At 39.9% G+C, this 24,761-nt stretch overlaps 1 protein-coding gene across 2 annotated transcripts in view; it reads left to right on the top strand.

The window, feature by feature from the left end:
* Positions 1 to 24,761, top strand: part of abtb2b (ankyrin repeat and BTB (POZ) domain containing 2b) — a 52,798-nt gene that overhangs the window by 14,591 nt on the left and 13,446 nt on the right. The window contains exons 1-3 of one of the 2 annotated variants that reach the window (XM_053685589.1): positions 9,729 to 9,895; positions 10,861 to 11,010; positions 16,141 to 16,348. In XM_053685589.1, the coding sequence (XP_053541564.1) occupies positions 9,802 to 9,895; positions 10,861 to 11,010; positions 16,141 to 16,348 (452 nt within the window). In that variant the 5' untranslated portion in view covers positions 9,729 to 9,801. Of the gene's footprint in view, positions 1 to 9,728; positions 9,896 to 10,860; positions 11,011 to 16,140; positions 16,349 to 24,761 lie in introns of those variants that run through there. The other variant, XM_017485648.3, reaches the window with a different exon arrangement.

Here is a 24,761-nt window from a genome sequence, read left to right as displayed (position 1 = left end):
GGCAGATGGAGAGGTTTTTAGGCGAAGCAACGAGCAGTCCCGCCCCAATTCCTTTTTTTTGCTTTTTCCATCTGGTCTGCACGTCTGAATAGGGTTCCTGTGGGTGGTCCCTGGGGCCGCTGGGCCAGAGGCTTCCTGTTGCCTTCAGGCCTGCTGCTTGCTGTCATTCCCTGATGTACTGTGCCTTAGGGGTGAAAGGAGTTGATTGCACTACATAGTGCAGTGATCAATACGCTGTTTTTGATGTTTCTTATCCATAATCCATAATATCCATAATTCATTTTTACCCTCTTTGTTGCAAACCTGTTTGTACCAGTCTGCTCCTCGCCAGAGAGTTCCCATGCTGCTGATGTATCCTTGAAGGGGAGTGGTTGGGGGGGAAGGCGAGGGACATGGGGATGGGACTATGCTCATAGTGTTATCTGAGTTTTAAAGGAAAAGTTTCAAGGCACCTGTACTTAAACAGCAGCTGAGTCCATGGGGGAGGGACAAAAAAAAAAAACTCAGTGATGCAAACAATGCCTTGTAGAGTTGTGGAATTCTAGGACAGGTGTCTCCTTCCCCAAGAGGAAGACATTCAAACAGGGAGTTAATGGGCCTGACTGAGATGTTTGCATGGCTCTTTTTCCTTCCTGGAGTAAAAAAAAGAAACAGAAGCATCAGGCTGTCCGCTGTGTAGACATGCCTTCTAGATCTTGATTGGCATGGCATCTAAATAATGTTTGTCCTGGAAGTCCTCCTGTAGGGACATGCTATTGAGATTCATGCGGGCTGGCATATTGACATTAGCATTTAGACAAAGCTGAATTTGTTACAGTTGGTCATTATGCTATAATTCCGTGCCAATAATGGAAGGATTTGTGTTCAGGAATAGGGGATAAAGGGGTAAACATTTCCACTGGCAGTGAGATGATTATTCATTGATCATTGTTCTACTCACCATTTCAAGTATAATTACCGTATTTGTATGTCTCAAACAGAAATTGAACATATTGTCTGAATTAGAGGAACCCACGTTTAGAGGCTAGTGCTGAACATGTGTCTGGTGTGGCACACTGGGAAAACAATGCTATCTGAGTAAATGAAAAGCGGGGTGGGCGACAACAAAGAAGCTTTGTTCCTCCTGAGGCCTCAAGGTCTCTGTTTCCTATTGATGACTGCAGTGGTGTAAGGGAGATTGGATGTCTCATGAAGGTGTCAGGGTTAAAGGTCATGAAGCAGAATTTTTCACATCTGTACGCCTCTGTGCCCCGAGGGTTGGAAACCACGATACTATGTTTGAGCAGTTGTGTTTTTAGGTGTTTGGACCCCTACACTAAATTTCTTTCTGCTCTTTTCTTATTCTCCCTGATGATCTCTGATTAGGTATTTATTCAAGCCAAATTTAATGGAGGGGGGGGGGCCCTCTTGTGCCAAGCAGGTACAAGCATAAATGAGATGCAAGGAAATCATTTGGGGGAAGAAAGGGTCTTTGTAATTACAGGCAGTATATTAGACACAGGATAATTGGCTTGGATATAGCAGACACTATGCCAGGAAAGTGAGGTTTGGGACTTTGCCTTCTACCAGGTTTCCACTATAAAATGGAGGATAGCCACTCCAACGATTCATAGAAAACTGCATTGCAACAATCATTTCTTGATATCACTATGATCAGTATGATTATTTGGAGGTTCTGAGGCATTTATTCTGTAACATAGTGGTTTACATGTAGGGGAAGATGGTCCAAACTCTGTATCGAAAGAACATTTGCTCATTTTATCAAAAGATCATACAGTGTTATTGAAGGAACTTCTGTTTCATGGTTGATGATTTTCTCAGTGTGAGATGTAGAATGTTAATCATAAGAAAGCTGCTTGATACCAATAGTTCCGTCCATATAAATTGTCTTTGCTGCTTGTTTTTCTCATATTAGGAGAAAACTGTGGGTTGGATGACAGAAATCAGGATGTAGATTTAGGTTCCTTATGAGTAAGCCAGAAGCAATAGTGGGAAGAAAAACTCCCTGGTACAAGATGAGGAAGAAACTGAGAGGAACCAGACTCAAAAGGGAACTCATCTTGTTCTGGGTTCTTATAAATCATTACAGTATACAGCTGTAGAACAGTAACATTATACAATACCAAGTGTGTTAAAAGGATGTTCAGTATGATCACATTGTGATCACATTGAGTCCGGGCAGGAGCACAGAACAGTCTTTCTGATTACAGCAGCAGTTCTTAGGTATAAAATACAGTATCCAGGTGAGAATATTCACTGAAGTAAGGATGAGTCTGTTTTTGGGAAGAGCAAAATCTACAGCAGACGCTGTTCTGTGTCACTGGAGATTGACCTTTTGAGCTGAAATAGAGGAAACAACAAAGACATTGGTTGACTCACTAGATAAGTAAGAAAAACAACACCAGATTCAATGAAAGTCCTAGACGCATGTATATCCTTCATAAAAAAACATCTTGGTGAAGCTATTTTCATCCACTCCGTCTCATTGCACTTAACAGTACATGGGTGGCTACCTTACACGTCCCGAACAGCACATGTTAGAAGTGTGTAAGAAACACATACATGTCACTATGCTCAGTTTCCATCCATTCAGGCTGTGGTATTGGTTGGCCAGAGCTGCCTTAACCCCATCAGTCCGAGTCCACACTGAACAGCGGCGCGATTGTACCCGTCCTCTTTTAATGGACACGTTATGCTTCAGAGGTGACTAGCGTAGTGTTCTCGACCCAGCGTGCTACATCTGAAGCAGTGTAGTGAGGCTGGTGGAAGTTTTCCTTCACAGCTGATCAGAGGCCAGTTTTGTGGTTTCTCTCCTAATTGTAAAGGTTACGTAGTGGAGAAGGGAAGCTGGTCTTCGATTAGAACAGAAAGGTCCCTCTGTCCTGAGAGAGGAAAAAACGAACAAGTATTCCACCACATTGAACGTTTAAAAAGGCCCGTACAAACACGGCACACCAGAAATTGAAATCCGGATATACAGTGTGTAATAGTATTCCATTTCTTAGTAACCTGTACAAAAGGTGCTTGTTTTAAAGAAGTGTCAGTTATGAAGGTTGTAGTTTGACCGGTTCCATATTTACTCAAAACTTGAATTAACTAAACATACTAAGTTATAAATGTGATGACTTTATTTTACTTAAAGACACAATATCACGTACTCCCTTCACATAACAACCTTCAAAGCTGATATTCACTCTGCAGTAAATGTTTTATTACTATGTATATTATGTGCTGTGTATATTAACTGAAGCCTTTTCTTGTTTTATGATATACTGCAGGTTTGTATGTATTATATGTTCAGTAAGACAAAAGGGGTTGCCAGAACAGTACATTTAAAGTTAAAATTAACCGTTCATGGAAATCTTACATTTAGAACTTTATTTCTTGCTTAATATGTACTTTCCTTGTGATCCCCTATATGAGTCAATACAACCAACAGTGGAATAATATTTAATTTATAACATTTATGCATATTAATGGTTTTATTTACATAATAAAATTAAAATGAATAAGACTTTACTTGCTTTAAAAAAAAGAAAAGAAAAAAGATGACTCATCTTTGACCCATATGTACTTTTAGAAAAATGGGTTCCTTAAGGTTATTTTTTCCGTCTTTTTTTTTGGCCATTGTGGGGTTTGGGGGATAGTTCATTATTCTTACAGTAAGTTCCTAAATTGGTGTAACTTAGACCCCTTTCTGTTCTTACAATGAACCTTTAAGTTCTAACCTTTTCCCGCTGAGTGTTAGTAATATGTACTCATGGACATACAGCGCCTATTAATGAGGCCCAACTTCAATTCAGTTTTATTTATGTAGTGCTTTTAGCAATGGACATCGTCACAAATCACCTTTAAAGAAATTTGGATTTAATTTTTAAACTTATCCCTAATGAGCAAATCCATAGCTTATGGTAGCAAGGAAGAATTCCCTGAGACGACACTCATCACCACTGAGGTGCTGTGGAACGCTGAACAGAACCTTCCTGGTCATCAGTCAAGTCCACACTATGATTAATTAGTGTGAAGGGCACTTGTGAAGGGAGCAGAGCCTGCTGGCTGACTTGGAAATGATAAGGGCTGCACTCATTAAGTTAGGCTAGATAAACACTGTTTTATTTTTACCCCCTGCTAAAAGGACCACCGCCTCACCTACAGCCACAGTTGTTCATTTTAAAGTTATCACACGTGCATTCCTGCTTGGCTGTAAATGAGCCTCTTGTCTCTATCTCTGAGGGGATAGGTGAAGAGGGTGTGAGCACTGAGCTGCCTTCTCTCATTGCTTTGGAGTGCCTGTCTATCAGTGATCACGTGCCAGTTTCAAAAAGCATGCCGTTAGCTTATGCATTCGTAAACATCTCTAACACAGGTGCGTTCGGATGCCATTAGAATGAGCTACGTGTCGGAGGGATGGTCAACATCTGGAGGGTGAATTACGTTGTTCCTAGTGCTGATGTGGGTGGAGAACACGGCCGGGTGTCTTAATCATGCTCTGAACAATCGGCTTCCTAAAGACAGGTCCTCTGTGACAGATCAGGCTGTGAGGCGTTTGGGCTTGGCCTAATGAATGAACAATTTTGTTTTCACACACAGGCAGGTGGCCTTCCGACAAACCCACTCAGACATCAGAGCTGAGTGGCCTCCTGGGTCTTCCAGGAGCAAGACCTTGCACTTAACACCCACTGATAAATTCAGGAACAACAAGCATATGTTAGACCAAACATAACACTGCTGCCAGACCAATTACGCACCAGGAATGCACACTGTACCACGTGTGGTGTGAGTGATTGCTGAGAAAGCAAGCCAGGATCCTGTAAAAACTTGGAACAAGTGTTGCAAGACACAAACAGGAACCACCTCCTCATTTCCCATGTTATAACATTTGGGGTTTTTGATTTTATATCCTATAAGTTCTGCAGTTTTTCTTCAGCAGACTGAAATGTTCAGATCTGCCAGTTCGGGTTTTTTTGTCTCAGTAAGTAGGGTGTGGGAAAAGCAGACAGCAGGGAGGGTGTTGACTCACAGGAGATGCTGTCTATTACTGGATGTTCCTAAACATATTCACAACCTCATCCAGCCAGTGAGCACAGAGTGAGAAGCTATTTTTTTTATGATGTGCCTGCTTTAAGACAGTGTGACTAATTTTAGCTGCTTCTAAGACCAGATTTTAGAGGTAGGTTTAGAAGTAAGGAATAATACATGATGGGCATGCTGTTACAGGAAAATAATCAACAATGGGGTAGTGTCATACACCCCATTATGGCGCTTAGTTACCGTTACTGTTTCTGTTACCATCCTTAAGTAGATACAGAAGTGTTTAATTCCTCTTATATTTTTAGTAATTAACAACACATACTTTTTTATTCATTTATAGTTACATTTAATGTTGATGTATGCGAAGAAAAACATTTCACTGTGCTGTAATGTATATGTGATTAATAAAGACTCATTATCATTCATGGAACATCCACGAAACAAGTTACTTCCTGTTATAACTTATATTATAAAACCTAACAAAAGCCTGTTTTTATTCTACCATTATGAGAAAACGAAAATACTTTCTTCTTACCCATCATAAATTATAGAAAATTAATCAATTTTTCAGACACTTTTAGCGACTTTTTTCCTTTTTTTTTCTTTCTTTCAAAAAAGCACCTAGTGACGAATCTGGTGAGTTTTTGGGAAAACCTTAGCCGCTTTCTGTACAAGCGATTCACCAGTACTTCCCCGTGAGCACGAGGTGCTGCTTTCCCCCGGAGACAGACCTCTCTCTACGCCTGTTCTGTTCAGTGAGGGACAGAGAAGAGCGGCACATTCGTTCACTTCTAACGTTCTCTCGGAGTGAATCATTTTGCATATAGCTGAAATCACAGCACTGCCATTGTCTTTAACGTATATACGTGTGGTGCTTTTGTCAGTCGACGTCGTGGTTCTAAATCAGGATTTTAGCAGTGCAGAGCAGCAGCTTGGAAGTGACTGCTGGTTAACATGTAGTCTCTTAATGGGCAGCGTTTCAGTCGCTGTTTTCATATTCGTTTCTTCATCTGACAACAGAAAAATATGTAAATGAGAACAGCTTTATTGGAAATTCGGCTGGATTAAATTACAGCATGTGAGCACAGAGAGTAGGCAAGAAGCAAACAAACACTAGGAGAATGCAAGTACATCGCAATGACGTAATGAATATGCTAATTAGCGCATGAGATCATTTAGCGACTTTCCATTGAAAGTTTTTGGCAACAGTGCTCCTGTCACTCACCTGGAGTATAATGATGTTATGGTGAAGACAAAGCAGTGTCTGGGAAATGCACATTTAGTCCAGCATGGCTGAGAAAGCAAATTTACATTTGCATAAATTTGCATTTCCCAGACATTGCTTTGTCTTCACCATAACATCAATATTTTTATTATAATTTTTTGGGGGGGAATTTAAAAAGAAGAATTAGAGAATATGTTTGAATGACATCTCTTGAATAGTCCTTGAAAACAATCAAACTGTGCTTGAAAAGTCCTTGAAGATCCTGGGATTTCATTACGAAGTATCTGTACAAACCCTGAAGCTGGATTGTTTTATTGAGAATGAAAGAATAGCGTGTATAGGAAGGATATGAGCAAGCTTTGAAGCCAGGGCAAGGGTTTGCATAGGCCATAGAGGAAGTCATTCCATTGTGGGAAAGGGTGAATGTCAGCAAATACCTCGGCCATGTTCTCCCCGCTTGCATACACACACAGTTAAAGGTCATACCCTGTGCAACCGGACAAATTGGTAGCGGGCTGATTTTCATGCCGGCCGTGTGGTGGCCACACAGATTTTGATCTTTAAAAGCACTACCACTTCTAATTGAATCGCTGTGTGTATGGACTCGCCCAATGTGTTTTTAATTGAGGCAATGTGTTTCTCATTTGCAGTTGTGTACACCACAAGAGAAAAGCATTCTATACCCTCAAACTCAGTATGGGCTATTTCAGTGTTCCTATATACAGCTCTTTTTGAAGAAATACCATATTATTAAACAGGATATGACATATTTTCACCAACCGCAAAGCCATATATAGCATTAGCATTAGCCTGCTCGTAACATGGTCTTTTATTAGAATTTTTAATAATAAATATTCAAACAATTTACAAATTCATAAAAATTCCAACTTATTCACTGTAAACATCAACAACAACAACAACAACATGAATTTCAAATGAATTTCATATGCTCCATAGATGTCTGTTACAGGACATTTTTATTTATATTTATTTCATCTTATAACAGAACTTCCAGATAGACCAAATGCTGTGGTATTAATTGAGCAAGCTAAACTAACCAATGCTGAAGCTGAACAATATTTTAACTTCATATGAGTCAGGCATTCTTGGGGAAAAAAACAGATGTAGCATTTAATAAAGATATTTATTAAATTAGATAAGGTACTAGGTTCAATAAGTGAGGGGAAAAACCCACAACAGGGCATGTTAGGGAAATAATCAACCACAGTACAGTGAAGTATTCTATTCATTTTATACCACAGCAACTTGTCAATGCATACAGTTTTTTTTATTTTTTATTTTATTTAATACAGAATAATGTGTCATACTTTTTATCTGTTAATAGTTACATTTTTATCTTGTGGAATGTCAGCGAGACAAGTTAGTTCCTGTGATCACTAGCAGCTATAAATAGTCATTCCCTCACCAGCCTCTCTGCTGACAAAACAAAGCGCAAGACCCTTCTGTTTCGAAACCTTAAAGTTACAGCTTTACTTCTGAGTGCTGCAAAACACTGACCCTGGAGACTCCTTTAAAAAAAAAAAAAAAAAAGCTAAATAAAAATTTCACAAGAAACGTCAACATACAAGTTTCTGGGAAAAGAATCAGGCCAATCAGATTCAAGAATTCAGCAGAGCTGCGGTATAATACAAATGATCAAACAGGCATTTTCTGAAGCAGTTCAGATAATGTGGTTTATTTTAGACTATCCAAGATATATTTTCAAAGCAGGGGTGTTCACTTTTATTAGTTTGCCTGTTATATGTTATAGCACTTCATTTTTCTTTGAATAGAACTTTGTAGTAGTGTTATAAACATTGGAATATAAATACAGCGATAAATACCATGTTATGAGTGTAAATCATGTTGACCTTTAGAGAACGTACTTTAGAGAACGTAAAGACACTGTTTACTGTAAGCTAATGTTTATCCCCGTCCAGTGGAATTTATGACCCTGGGATTGGAGACTACTGATTTTTCTCGTCACTGCACTGCTATAGTGTGTATTTATTTCTAAACTGAAGAGGTTTCTTTTGGGAAACTGGTTCCACCCTCATATTTTGTGTGCAATATCATATCTCTGGATCTGTTCTCGATGCACTCGTGTTTAGAAAGAACTTTATCTATGAGGTGCTGTGGAATACTTGGGCAACTGAATGGAAATGCACTTTAGTAACATTTAGCCTTCTTAAGAGCTAGATCTGTCCTTGTACATAAATCATGACTGGGGTTTTTTTTTTTTTTACAATATTGCTTTGTTTTTGCTGCTTGGTGAGAGTTCCCAGCCTGTTTCCTTTAGCTTGGCAGTACCATGTATGCTGAAGGCCAAAGAAAAGGTTTGTTATGGATGTGCCTTGCACTAGCTCTGAATTCTCTCAGTGGGACTGAGCTGCTTTTTGTGCAACGCTCTTAACCGTACGCTTAGCCTGAGCTTAAATCTGGTCATCCACATGAAAAGCAGACAGGAAGCTGCTATTTAAGACCACGCTAGAGTAAATACAGAACCATCTCGTAAACATAATGGGCTGAATTCAATGGGTGTGTGCTATAGAAGGAAAGTGTGTGTTTTCAGTCACACCGGGATGCATAGAGAACATTTCTGAGAGTGTTAAAACTCTCAACACCAAAGCTTGTACTGGTCTTACAGCATCCCAGATGTATCTCAAGGCAAGAGATTGATGAGGCTTTGAAAATGTTTTTGCATTATTGTATGATTCATATAATGCTATTGTTTTCTAGTATAAACTTAGCTGCAATAAAACATGGCCTGCTATTACGCAATCATTGAACTTGGCAGAGGATTGCATTGCGCTTCAGTCTGGCTCAGAGATGCCCAGGGTGGAGCTGTGAGGACAATCTGAAGCCCAGTCTTTCCAGTTAGACAACAGTCAGCACATACTGGGGAAAGTCCCATCACTGGACTGTGGGAATGGATCAGTCTGTATCCAGCTGTGAGATTTAAGTAAATGGTAGAACACTAGTGTTTACGAGAAACCCAAGGAACTGAGCAGTTTTTAGACTGAGGAAGTAGTGGTCACTGCTTTATGTAAGTAGCTGTTAGTTAAAACTATACTCTAGAGGAACAATATAGAGGCAAGAGGGTTCATTTGATTTATGACCCTATGTTTGGATTCAGTGTCCACATGAAAATAATAAAACATGTTTTGCAAACAAGATTCTTATGGCTTTGCTGGGTTTGGTCCATGTTTTCTTCAAGGTTACACAAACCATGCAATAGTGTGGCAATTGTTTAAACAAGTGAACACTTTTTTCTTTTCTCCTCTCAGCTTACTGTGATGTTGAAATCCTGTGATCTCACCATTTGGAGCAAATCAGAACACTTGCTAAAAAGCAATGCCATTTTTATAAGCTCTCAGTTTACATCATGTAGGAAACCACACACTGCGCGAGCTGTTTTGTTCTGTTTTCTCTGCTAATCCTGCATATGATTATTTTATGGATTATTTTATTTCATTTTATTTGAATTGATATGAAATCACCTGGAATGTAATCTCAGAAAAAAAAGATACTACGCTGCACCGTTAATGCTTGTCACTGAGGTTCAGGAGAACTTCTATTCAGGGTTGCCAGATCCCACAAACCACACAAAAGGATCTGAAATGCACCAAGAGAGTTCAGGTAAAGTAAAAATGTGACACGTTTTTCTTTATTTTCTCAGTTTTGAAGTGGGAAACAAGATAAACATGGTGCACACACGAATAGGAGAAGTTGGGGTCAGAACATCTCATCTTATCTGTCTTGTGCTCAATCTAATATGCAATATCTGGAATACGTCTTTTTGTCACAGACTTTCACAGAAAACTTTTCCATATCCCAATCTTTGCAGTATGTCTTAAAACAGAAATGGTTCTGTATGTCATAGATACATTGTCTGCACTTGCACTTTCCCTTTGTTTGCCATAGCCTTTGATACGACTTCATTCTTAATTGAATTTAAACTACCTCAAAAAAGCCATCCTCAAACCTTTTCCAAAATGACCTCAATTTGGCATGAAAACACAACCATGGCAACCCTGTTTTTATTCTACTTTTAATATACTTTTACTTGGAAAAGTGAAACAACCGCCGTACACGACCTTCTCTTTCCCATGTGAGAACAAAAAGATTTAGATATCGTTATAGTGTGAAATAACAACAGTTATTGAACCAGAACTTTCAGTTGGAGAACAGGATTGTGTTTATTTTATCAGTTTGTTTCATCAGTTTACTGTTCCACTGCCAAATCTGAGCTGGCTCTTCTCAGTTCCAGTGAAATCGCACAGAGTGCATGATGACTGAGACTTGTCGGGACTGGTTGTGCCCTATTTTCTTCCATGCGGAGCCTTTAAGAAAGAGACCATAAAACATAGTTTTTATGCATTTGGCAATAAAGGCAATGACTGCATTACTCACTGTGTATAAATCCAGCAGTAAAAGTTAATGGCACTGCTGTATGCTTGGTGCTTGTGAAGAAGGGCTGGGGCACTACACTAAATAAATCATATATGCAGGGCAGCCATATTTCGCATCATTAATGAATGAAGTAAATGTATGCATTTGTTATTTTCCCTTGAACTTTATTTCTCTCTCTTTTGTTGCTGTAGGTGTGCTGTCCCTGCCGGCTTATTTCAGTCCGTACACGGAGGGCCAGCAGGCCGGAGTGGAGAGCAGAGAGGATGCATACGCCCAGCTTGAGCTGCGCACTCTGGAGCAGTCTCTACTTGCCACCTGCGTAGGCAGCATCTCTGAACTAAGTGAGTTTTAAACCATTTATAGTCACATTTATTATTGTGGAACGCTCACAATACTAGTCAGCACCTGTATATGCTTATCACCTCTAAGCAGTCATTGCCTCACCAGACTCACTATTCTCTTGAATATTCCAAAGAAATTCAGCTTGTCATGTTGCAGAGAAAGTACATAGCTCAACCTGATCCATCCTGAAGACTTTCCAGTGTCGGAAAACATAAACTTACAGCTTTACTGCTTTGACTGCTGACACTGGGGACTCCTTCTAAAATTGCTAAATGAATCTGCTCAAAGAAAACCAACAACCAATCAACATTTAGTGTTTTTTTTTTTTATTAATCTGTTTATGTGGAGTATCTGCCATACCAGTCCCTGTTAAAGTGTAATAGAAACAATACCTTAATGAATACCAATGATTTGAATTATAGCCAGCACTGTTATAGAAGATTAATCAACTTATTCTAACCAGTCAAAGTGGAGAATTCAGCAGCTCTTATGTGTAAAGCTGAAATAACAAAGGGCTCATCCAGTCCATCCATTTCCACTATTAAACACCGAAGAGAAAGAGAATCTGAGCATGTTTGTGTCTATTTGCATTTCCTCGTCTGTTCTCCTTTGTCTCATCTCTTCCTTCTGTCACTCTGATGTTTACAAATCTGGGCCCTCCTGACAGCCGGGAAGTGGAACGTTGTAAAAAAAAAAACATCATTAACATACAATAAGCATTCTAACTATAGAGGGAGAAGCAGTCATGTTTAATCATGCACACACACTGAGTGTCATAGCTTCTGGTTAATAGTGTAAGCTGCCGTTAAATTTGGACTGATGCAAAGCAGTGAAGAGCTCATGCTTGAACTGCGCAGAAAGCAGAGAGCAGTTTACTGGCTGTTTTTGTAGTGGTTGAATGTGGGAAAGGTGATAACGTGAATGTTATTTATCTTTCCAGGCAGATTATTCCATTATTCCTCCCTCCTGGTAAACACTCCTCATGTCAGTTCCTTAGGAGGAGGACAGAGATGTGTTTGCTCTCTAAACACCAAGCTGGATGAGATAAAAGAGAGAAAGGCGGAGGGGGTGAGGGGATGTTAGGATGTGTGCGAATGAAAGATGAAAAAAAACTCCCAGACTCCATGTGAGATCACTTTCAACTAGCACAATTTTGTTAAGTTTGTTGAGCCCGAGAAGCACGAGTGTTAGTTTAGTGTGACAGGACGTCCTGAGTGTTGCTTAACTGGATATAAGGTTAGATTATAAGATGTCAGGGCAGGACAACTAATCTTATCTGTCTTGACATCCTCGAGACTAGATGTGTTTTCTTCCTCTGTGTCAGTAGTTTGTTGTGATGTTGTTGTTTTTTTAGCTGGTTGTACATACCATTTCATTTAAATAACAGTAAGTAAACACTATGAACGAAATGAGTTTTTATACCAAAGCACTGTTGAATTCTCAAATCTGATTGGCCATAAGGTGTTTTTATTATTTTTTAAAATTATTTTTCTATAACTGCAGCTCTGACAGTAGTTACAGTAGTAGGTTTAAATTAATGTGTTCATTCTGATATGTTATGGTTATTATAGTAATAGTTATTTCACAGGGACTTGTTTGGTGTACACTCCACATAATCTAATCCTAATAATAAACATTTCAATACATGTTGTTATTTAACATACAAACAAAAAAATGTTTATATATATATATATATATATATATATATATATATATATATATATATATATATATATATATATATAATTGTTGATTTGGTGAAGCTTTCTGTAAGGGGTCGTTTATTTAACTTAGTAATTTATTTACAATTTATGGAAGGAATTTCTTCATTTAAAAACGTGAAAACACAGTATAGGAGGGGGTGGGCAGAGCTTGCATGTTCTCCCCATGCTTCTGGGGTTTCCTCCCAGCCCAAAGACTTGCACTGGAGACTGATTGGCATTTCCAATTTGTGCGTAGTGTGTGAGTGCGCTGTGGCCCGAGTTCTTTTGGATAGGCTCCAGGTGACCCTGCGACCCTGTGTAGGATAAGCAGTATGGAAAATGAATGGATGGATCTCTTTCTTCCACGCCCTTTTCTTATATCAAGCAACACAAGGGTGTATTTGCCCAAAACTCTGGTACAGGGACACATAAAGCAACTAAAATTAGACAATGGACTCTTAAACCTTTAAACGTTTAAATAAATAACATAAAAATTGTATAAATATTAAGTATTTTATTAAATGGTATTCAAATCATAATATTTGTTTTGGCAGCCCTATTAGACAATCATTTAAAAATATATATACTATATAATTATATGTGGCATAACAGATCCCCTAAAAGTATTACCCAAAGGTATTTCATCGTTCATATATTATTTTTTCATTCTTTACATTAGTTAAATTGCGAAAACATGACCTTCTCTCAGTGGATTAGGACTTTCTCTGATGCCCAGGTTTTCCTCGATTTGGCTGTCTTACCTGTCTGTGAGTATTTACTTAGTGTGCCACAGGAAATGGCTCGAGCTTACTGATGTTAGGGGTCAATTTCCTCCTGCAAACCTGTGGACACTCTACTGTTTGTACCTGTGCACAAGAGCACATTCATCTGAGCAAACAGTACAGGAGATTCTGCGAGTCTGAGTGAAAGCACTCCTTGTGATGACTTTCAGAGGTTGCTGGACTGCACTGGCACCATCTCTACACACACACACACACACACACACACACACACACACACACACACACACACGCACACGCACACTCCGGGCAGTGGCAGACAGTGAAGTATTTGTAGAGTCCCGGCCACCCTGGTGCTAAACAGGGCATGCTGGAATCCAGTATAATCTTTTACACAAGTATGTGATGATTTCGGCTTTGTATTGTCATAAACACAAATATAATTGATTTTATTGTGGCTTTAAAGTATAAAACAACTCTAGTCACTGTCAACATCTTGTACAATTATGTGATGTTCTCTTGAAATGGTGCATTGATGCGTTGTTGCTTGGTGAGACAGCTGGGATAGGAAATGCCTCACATTTCAATTGGTATTATGTCTGAGCCAAATAATCAATCTAATATGGTCAAGCTAAGGACATAGTCATGAACATCAGGCCCAGCGCAGCCTTCCTGTTGCTTCTGAATTCCTCTGGGAGCCCTTCAGGGGCATGGTAGGACACAAAGAAGCTCCTTCAGCAACAAGTGGGGTCTTCAGCCCATAATGGAGGGTCCCACCCTCTCCCAACCCACACACTCAGGTCAGAAATTAAGCATGGGATAATTACCTCAAACGATTGTTACCCGTCCTCACAAATTGACCAGTCGGTCCATGGCGTCTGTGCAACTCCACAGGAAATTGTGGGTTGTAGCCTAGCGCTCACTAATTGCTTCTTTTGTGTTTTATTGTTTGTTTGTTTCTTGATCTATAAAATGCTTTTCATGGTCCATCTGTGGTTCCTTAAGCAGGTCCTGATTTACTGCTCATAAGATTTAGTGTCTCATAGAGCTCGAACACTCGTCCTCTGTCCTAATGAGCGGTATGGAGCAAGCTGTGAAAAACATTTTTCCGTTTGAGTATTTCCAAATGCTAATGCAGGAATTTGGATGTGTACTCAAAGAGTACGCAGTGTGAGGAGAGGTAATGAACCATGGGTGTGTGCAGTTGGCTCTGAAGTTAACCTTATGGAAGAAAACGTTTCTGTTTTGCTGTGTTGATTTTGTAGCCGACTATGAAGTAGCTTCATAGCGTTAGTGTGTATTAAGAGGAATTCAATGCCAGGCCTGTTGTCTTAGGTTTCATGCTTATTGAATCATTTCTGATTAGATTTAGTGGGTAATTTTATATACCTAACCTATTCCACTTGACGTAATCAGGTTTTGGTAATCAGTGTGGTGGGACATGACACAACTGGAAGGTTAATTCGTAACCTTATTTGGATTTGTTCCTTTTTATCTAATCATTGTGTCCTGGCACTTACTCAATTCTGAAGTCCATATTTAGCAGCCAGCCAGATAAAGAGCTGTGGAGCATCCAGTTGTTATTTGGTTATCATTATGTATTAGGTGAAACAGACAGGCTTAATGAACTAAAGTCAGCTAAATATAGTACACATTTTAGTACCTTTTTTTTTTTAAGAACATATAAAGTTTACTACTTTATATACCGTCCATATATAAATTATACACTTACTTTGGGCTGAATTGGAACAAAGCCAAGACTTATAAATATATAGTTTTGAATAATACTTTAAATACACTTTTAAGTACATTATCCATATACTTATTACTTTACCATCTACCTCAGGTAATATATATCCTATTTTAATTGACATGTTGGCAAGTTTTCTGGTGGTCCAGCGGCTAAGGATCCCACACTCAGTTGGTTCGATTCCCGGGCAGGGAACCCCAGACACTGGGGGTTGTACTCAGTGCCGGTCCCAAGCCCAGATGAAAATAGGAAGGTTGCGTCAGGAAAAAACCTGTGCCAAATCAAATCTAAGTGGACCCTATTATAGCTCGGGAATAACGCTAGGAAGAAGAAGCTGAATTGACATGTTGGCAAAGAAAATTCCATTAAATGCTGAGAAAAATGTATTTGAATTGTTTTTCAGTATAGACATATAGTAAAGGAAGCACTCTTTTCTGCTGTCTGCCACCGAACACAAACCAGAATTTGTTTGTTTACTGGAAATAGGTCTGCAACTAACGATTATTATTTTATTATTATTTATTATTATTATTTTATTATTATTTTCATAATTGATTAGTTGGCCGATTATTCTTCCGATTAATTGATTAATCGGATGGGGGCGGGGCTAACTTTCAGTACCATTTTTTTGGTTTATTTAAAATAAAATACACAAACTGAGTGTTACAAATATAAACTTCAGACTAAAACGTTACACAACTGTTTGTCCAAAACAGAAAAGAACCCAATGCGCGTGCATACACACACACACACACACACACACACACACACACACCAGAATATATATTGTTAATTTAGGACTGTTGTTTAATTCAGTGCTTTTTGTGCATCCATAAAAAAAATAATGCATAAATACTTATATACAATATAAACTAAAATAAATGAATAAAATAAATTATATATATATATATATATATATATGTTCCCTCTGATCAGGTGATCTGGTGTCACGGGCCATGCACCACATGCAGCGCCTGGGCTCGGTGCGGGTCGGAGCAAGTCCAGCACGCCATGTCCGGCAGCAGCCCGTCTCCTGGTCTCCAGACGCCTTGCACACACTCTACTACTTCCTGCGCTGCCCTCAGATGGAGTCCATGGAGAATCCCAACCTGGAGCCACCCAGAATGGCCCTGAGCAAAGAGAGGTAGGTCCCGGAGCACCTCTTCCCTTTCAGGCTGCACTAATTAACACCTGATGGCCCTATTCATATACATGCGAAGTGGGAGACACCACATAGCCTGGAGGAGATTCTAGAGGTGATAATGATATGGTGGAGCTCTGAAGACCTCCTTAATTCCCCATGTCTTTGCCTTTGTTGTGGAAATTCTTTCAGTTACGAGCTTAGTAGGGTTCTCTCTGAGGTGGTTCGTTTAACACTCGGGCGTACGGTAGATAGGACATCATCTGCGCAGAGTACGATGTACTTGTATCATCTCAAGGCAGCATAACACATACTTTTCAGCAGTTATAGTGCATCGTAGGCATGATTTCATTTTTTGAACACTGTGGTGACAAACATGCGAATGACTGAAACCCCGCCTACACTATATCCTATTGGCTAATGCATGGCCACAACAGAGTATTGTTGTATCATTCATTATCAGTTTACATATAGCTCACAACATATGGAAAATGGGATTGTGGGATTTAAATGGATGTTTATGGCATTTACACGTCACTCACATGAGTCGCAGTCTCATGGAGCTGATGTAAATTGAAACACTGGTTTCACAGGTTTGAGATTGACTCAAAAAGCATGAGATATGCTTCAGTGTGAATTGGCCCATACCATTTGTTTTGACTCTTTTTTTTAATGGAAACCTTTTTAAACATTTCAATGGACAACGGAGCAAAATTAGGCATGCATCAATACCTTATCCGTCAACCAGCTATTCTTATTGAACTCCATGGCAAGGGGTGCATTAATGTTCTTGTGCATGGTCGCTGTGTGAGCTAAGTACATTTACATTTATTCATTTAGCAGATGCTTTTATCCAAAGCGACAAATGAGGAAATACAAGCAAAGTGATATATCAAGCGGAGAATAATACAAGTAGTGCTACCATACGAGATTATTTTAATGGTGTTCTAGAAAAGTAAAGTGCGCAGAGTAGAGGTGTAAGAGCCAGAGAATTTATTACATTTTTTAATTTTGTTAATTTTTTTAGGATAATGTGGGGTTGGCATTTTATCGGTTAGTTACATGCTTACGGAAGAGGTGGGTCTGTAGTTGTTTTTTGAACATAGTGACAGACTCTGCGGTCCGGATTGAGGTCGGAAGTTCATTCCACCACTGAGGGACAGTTAGTGTGAAGGTTCTGGAAAGGGACCTTGAGATACACTGTACCCTAACAATACTTTTTTCAGATTCCATCAGAACATGTGTCGACATGCATTGCTGTAGGCATTTGTACACATCTGAAATGCATGTCTTTTGCACTAACAACCAGGGTTTTGTTTCCTATTAAATGCCTGTCGCTCCTCCCACGCTGTCTCCTATTGGTTGATGCATTGCCAAGAGTTTGTATTGTAAAACGTTCAGCTAAGCTTTTTTTTAACATACGATGGAGTAAAAGCAGCACGTGTTGGTGCATGTTGTCTGTCACCACATTGTACTCATTGAAATAGACACGAGGAACGTTATTGACACCTAACAAAAAGTCCTTGTGAATGCAGCATAATGCTGTAAGAAATAGAGCAGCAAGAGTGGTGCTCAATTTAAACTTAACGTAAACCTTCGCACAGATTCTTTGGACATGAGATGCAGGAGGAACAATAAAAGAGGAGGAACAATAGGATGAAGACGTTACTGTCGGAGCAAGAAGGATGCCCTACAGCAGATTTGACCTCATCTGCTCTTTTCCTTAAGTGAAGAAGAAAAAGGTTTTCATCCCTGAACACAATGGGAGAGCTCTTCCCAAAAAAAAAGCTGGGATTAACCTGTCAGCTGCAGTACCACGTAATGACTACAGATTACTGCAGTAGTAAGGCTCCAGATGGTGTACATTTCTTGCCATTTGTACCTAACTCTAAACCCTAAATCCTAAATCTAATTACAAACCTTTTGCACTAAAGCTTGCGCCATTGCCAAACCTAAATCCGAACGGAATCGCTAAAGCAGCGTGCACACACTCACCTCCCTCATCTTTGCTCAAGGGCAAAGTCAGTATGATCCTTTGATGGTCTAGTATTTGCGTGCTGTTTGTTAACAGCTGTCAGACACTGTACACACACGCACGGTTATGTACGACAGTCGGACTCAGGCCAGAGCGTAACTTGTTAGCCGCAGCTGGCCTCTGTGCTGTGCAGCAACCTCAATCTAAACAACAAACTCGAGTGGAAAACAATGAAGGTGCAGCGGCAGCCCACTTCAGAGAGCTCAACATTTTCATGATAACACCAACACCATCACTAGCAGAAATTTACAGAGCTGCAGTGTGTGTGTGTGTGTGTGTGTGTGTGTGTGTGTGGTAATAGAATGAAAAACAGGCAGTTCCTCAGCCCTGGCAATGCCTCAACTCAATGCCTGGCTCCTTATTCCAGATCCCCCTGTGTGCTCCTAGTGCTATTAAAAAAAGGTATTAAAGCTTCGTTTGAAACCCAACCCAGTCTCTCTCTGGCACGCTGTGTGGTCTTGACACAGCTCAGTAATTGTAAAGGCACTGTTCAGGGTCTTCCTATCATAGGCTGAGGTTACCGTGACACACGGATGTTTTACAACAGCCCAAGGCAACGTGCATGTCTGTTATCGAGAGGAGGGTGAGCAAGACAGAAAAAAAAGAAAAGAGCAGACAGAGAGGGGTCAGAGGGGTGAAGAGGAGCTCTTGGTGCTAAGCATCATGGACTGAATGAGAGGCTGAAATTGATAGATGACACACTGACCCTGAGTCTGCCTCTGAAGACATACAGCTCACACATGCTGATTGCTGACATGGCGTGCCTGCTGACTAGCAAAAGATGCACTGATCGATTCAAACAACTTTGCTGTCCCGTTATAAATACATAAATGCATTTATCGGATAATAAAACGTCTCAAGAAACATAGTGGAAATTATTTTTGGCTTTTGGCAGACACCCTTATCTAGAGTGACTTACATTTATCTGATTTATACATCTGAGCAATTGAGGGTTAAGGGCCCAACGGTGGTGGCTTGAACTCCTGACCTTCTGATCAGTAACAGAGGGCCACTGAGCCACCACTGCTCCCAGTGCTCCCAGTGTTACCAACAATACAAAACACACAGTACTGGCCAGTTCACACTGAAAGCATTTCTCAGGCATTATGAGTGTGAAACCTGTGAAACCAATTGTTTCAATTTGCATCATGGGACTGTGACTCATGTGAGTGAAGTGTAAACCGCATAAACATCCATTCAGATCCCACACTCCCACTTTCTATATGTTTTGAGCTATATGTAAACTCATAATAAACAATACAGAACGTCCGGTTTGTACAGCTTGTTGATGAAGTTTGTACCATAGTGGTTTCTTCAGTGCTAACTGTATTGTAATTAGCAGAGAAATATTCTGAAACTGATATTTAGTCTCAATTTGTGCCTATTAATGGCCCAAAGCGTAGGATTAGCGTTAGATCCGACTTAACACAGTCTGTACGGATCCGCTGCTGCATTTTTTCCTCCATGTTTTGGATATGTGTCATGTTGACTCACTTGTCTTCCTTCCAGTCACGTAGCTGATTCAGGATTCTAAGCTCATAATTAACTGAAGGGTGCTAATGAAAAAAAAAAGATTCATTCATTTATTCATCTTCACAAACCGCTTTGGATCCAGAGCCAGTTCCCAGAACACTGGGTGTGATGCGGGAATACAGCCTGGATTGGGCGCACACTCACATTCACACACTCGTTCACACTTAAGCCAATTGAGCGTAGCCAATACACCTCCCGGCATATTTTTAGGAGGTGGGAGGAAATCAGAGAGCCCAGAGTAAAGCCATGCAGACACGGGAGAAGACGTGAAACTCCACTCAGACAGTAACTCGAGCTTAGTATCAAACCAGGGACCCTGGAGTGGTTAGATGGCAGCATTACTCAATACACCACAATGATGCCTCTAATAAAAAAATGAATCAAAGTCAAATAATTCGGTTGCTCTTTTTTTTTTAATCCCAAAGGGCAATTTAGGTGACATGCAGGTACATAGAACATACACGTTAGAACATGATAGATAAAAAGCAAAATTACGTACAGTGGTGCTTGAAAGTTTGTGAACCCTTTAGCGTTTTCTATATTTCTGCATAAATATGACCAATGGCCAAGTCAAAGTCTTGACCTTAATTCAATAGAAATGGTGTGGAAGGACCTGAAGCAGGCAGTTCACGTGACGAAACCCACCAACATCCCAGAGTCGAAGCTGTTCTGTACTGAGGAAAGGGATAAAATTCCTCAGTAAAAAAAAAATTAATTTCCTAAGATTCCTGTAATATTGGATCATATTCCTCAATAAATAAATGACCAAGTATAATAATTTTGTCTCATTTGTTTCACTGGGTTCTCTTAGTCTACTTTTAGGAAAATCTGGGATGTTTAAGGTCATATATAGAAAATTCTAAAGGGTTCACAAACTTTCAAGCACCACTGTGTGATCCTTAAAAATTTTTTTAGAAGTCTGATTGTAAGACAACAGTATTTATTTAAGACGAATCAGTCCAGGAACACACCATTAAAACAGTCGTTTCTATAAAGATGGCGGTGTAGTGATCAGCCTGATGGGAGCTAATAAACAGCCGGGTGCTATTTATCTGAGGAGTTGTCCAGCATTTGCTTTCACAGTTACATTACACTTTTAGAAGTTACAGAACTGTGATGTAGAAATTTGAGAGCAGGTATTTAGGAGAGAAATATACCGAATATGATCATGGTGTTTGTGTATGGGAGGCACCCATTCGGAATGAATAATAATAGGAAGCTTAAGCAATAACGGAGAAGCACGCCTCATGCTTTAGGAACGTCTGAGCGTTCGAAGATGCTTTGTCAGCAGTGACGGCTCTGGCTGAAAAAACCTTTTTGCTCTGAGCTGTTTGTATCTAGCCTTAACTTTAAGCAAATAATCTAAGCTCTTCGTGCTGTAGAAAAACAACAGAAGGATTAATCATCACGTTTTGCCAAACCACATGAAATTTAAGAGCATAAGGGGGGAAAAGACTGAGGCACAGGGTGCTATGAGTAGAGAGCTGTGAGAACATCTGGAATTTTCTGCAAGAACCGTGTGACTCGAAGCTGCTATAGCATGTTATGAACATCCAGTGAGCATGCAGAGCATGCGGTCTCGGTAACTTGGGTCTAATCACACTCACACATCTGAAGTGTGACCTGCTCCCATCAAGATCCCCATTACCCATCCATTGTGTGAGTGCAGGAGAGGAGAGGCTAATTAGCATGGAGCGCTCTCCGGTTTCAGAGCCCTGTGCTCGACCAGGCTTTGATGTGGCCCATGGAACCAACTCAGGTTTCAGGGTGTCGAACTTGAGCTCTAGAATCAGATGCGAGGGTCGTGGTTGAGGTGTGACCCAGGGGCCGAGCGAGTGAGAGCACCAGGGGTCCACACGCGCCCGCCGTGTATAGAGTTGTAGCCCTGTGGCAAGTGAACAAAGCAAAGGTTAGAAGTGTTTGGAAGGGTTTGAGTTTCACACTGCTTGAGTTTCATTCAGATAGGAGCAGGTCACAGGAGTGGACTATTCATCAAATGTGTGTGTGTGTGTGTGTGTGTGTGAGAATGTGTTAGTGGGGGTGTGAGGAAGCCAAAGGTATTACATAGTAGCTTTATTGCACCAAAGCTAACTCTAGATTAGTTGTTTCCAAGCCTGGGAGCTTTTGAAGGATCAATAATCGCATTTCGAGATGGAAAAGCGCTAGTGGAAGTCCTCTATGGCAGGATGCCGGGCCATTCTGGCCGATGCGATCGTTCCAGTAGTGCCTGTCGCTGTTTTCAATCTTTTACTCTCACACACAGAGACACACACAATCAAACCATTGTGCTCTTTTCCAGATGATGCGGTCAAATTAGAGACCAATTTAAAACACATACAAACCATTAACAGTGGCACGCACTGTATCTTCAGCACACATACTCACATGTTTGTAATGTACAGTGGCGCTTGAAAGTTCGTGAACCCTTTAGAATTTTCGATATAGCCGCATAAATATGACCTGAAACATCTTTGGATTTTCAGTCCTAAAAGTAGACAAGGAGCACCCAGTTAAACAAAAATCTTCTACCTGGTCATTTATTTGTCTGTTGCATTAAGAGAGAATTCAGCAGAGAACTGTGCAGATCATCTACAGGATATGTTCACTTTCATAGTCTAAGTCTTAATCACAGCAGATTACAGTCGAAATCTTTACACAGGTCAAATCTTGTGCTTTAAATCTCGTGGTTCTTTTTTTCAGTATGTCCCTTTGGAGGAACACTTAATGTTTGTTTTTATGTCGAATAACTATAACAGGGGATTTCCCTATCACACAGCACTTATGTTGTAGTGTAGCGTTCGACAATATGGGAAAAAAAAAAATCATATTATGATCCACCATGACCCTGACCAGGATAAAGAAGCTAGTGAAGATGATAAAGTGTTATTTAACGTTTATAAAGAATCAATTATTTAACACAGCAAAGTGGGGAAAAAATGGAACATTTCATTGGTACAATCATATACTGCTAATAAAATATTAATAAAAATGATTGTGGTGCAATTTTTCAAGTTATCAATATTATGCCAGCATATTGTCCCGCTCTGAATTATGCATGTTTTACGGTATGTGTTTTGGGGATGGGACTTTAAAGCGAACCCTGAAGTGCTGTGTTTGTTTGAGTTTTAAGTTTAGAAACTCAGCCCCAAGTTAAAACCTAGCTTATGATAGTACTCGTAATTTCCAGTCGGAACGTTGGAGATGTTTATGCAGGCTATATGAGTTTAGCTTTAAATAGTGATTTTTGATCAACTTGACACTACTAATAATCAACGTTTGCAAACTGTCAAAGCAAACATCCCTATCAAAGCTACTTCGTATGACTCATTTCTTCATCTTTTTTCGGTTTTTCCTTTGGGATCTTTTAGTGCTGTCGTGTACTGTACGCTGATTGGCGTCTCTAAATTGTGTGTGAATGAGCGAGTGTGTGTGTGTGTGTGTGTAGTTGTGCCCTTGCCTTGTGGGCCGAGTACATGGGATAGGCTCCCGTGCCTCTGTGTAGGATAAGAGGTACAGAAAATGTATGGATGGATATTTTGCATGCTTCTTAAACTATTTTAACTACCAGAACAAACTTTGGTCTTTTCGGTTCCAATCAGTGTTTTTTTTTCTCTTCAATATCTAAGAATAGCTTTCATGTGTCTCTGCGTGTTATATTTCTCCTCTGTTGTTGTTGATAGGACTCATCTCCCTTGCGCATGTTTACCTTCCTTAATGAGCACCTCGTTCCACCCTGTGTGCTTCATTTGCATATGTCTTGTTAGACTGCCAGACTCTCGCTGGGCTGCCTGTGTTTTACCATGTCCCTGCTGTAACACCTCCTCCCTAAGAGCAAACCAGTGTTGCATCCTTTATATATATATATATAAGTCTTCTTTTTTTAATGATTTATGTTTATGTAGGATTATAGAAGGATGAAGTCGATTGTATATCTCAGCCGCTGCTACAGATCCAGCGCTAATCTAACACAGCTGATCCAGCCTTCAGTAGCACTGGAGTATGAGAACTCTGCAGGATGTCGGATGTTTAGCAGCAGGTTTGGATCCAGATCTTCACTGTGGAACAAAGCTATAGTGATGAGGACAACACTGGGCTGGATAAAACATTACAAGGAAATACTTGATTCAAAATGATATAACAGGCTCAGTTAGCACACATTTGCTTCCACTGTGAGCATCATTAGCATTTTGGATGAAGTGTGCAGTAAACTGTGCGATCTGTTCCAAAGTGATAAAGCTTGTGCTATGGAACGTCCAAAGCAGCCATTTGTACACTCTTAAAGGGAAAAGAAAAAAAAAGAGTTCCGCATAGATCCCTTTTAAAGCAGTGGATAAATCATGAATGCATTAGCTAGCCAGTAGACGCTCCTGTATGTTACCCAGTCCCACGTTTTAGTTGCCCAGAATTCGAACTGTTAGTCAATGCGATGTAATAACGAATGGCGAGTTAGTTAGCTAGTGAAGTGAATTAATACGGAATGAATAAATAAATAAATGAGCACGTGGCACACTGGTTTTGCACCTTCACTAATAATTGACATTTACATTGATGGCATTTTAGCAGACGCCCGTATCCAGAGCGACTTATATTTATCTCATTTATATAACTGAGCAGTTGTGGGTTAGCCAGGCTCAAGGGCCCAACAGTGGAAGCTTGGCAGTGCTGGGGTTTGAACTCATGACCTTCCGATCAGTAACCCCACATATTAATGTGGTGTTGAGCTCCCACTGCTACCACCTCAAAGTTGATTGTTTTCCACTAACTGCATGTCCCACGTGCACTATTCCTCTAACGATTAACATTCTTACTTTATTTAATGTTTTTATTTATTTATTTATGTACATTTTT

Source organism: Ictalurus punctatus, chromosome 14 (genome assembly GCF_001660625.3).
Source record: "Ictalurus punctatus breed USDA103 chromosome 14, Coco_2.0, whole genome shotgun sequence".
NCBI lineage: Eukaryota > Metazoa > Chordata > Actinopteri > Siluriformes > Ictaluridae > Ictalurus > Ictalurus punctatus.
This window is presented reverse-complemented; position numbering and strand designations above follow the sequence as displayed.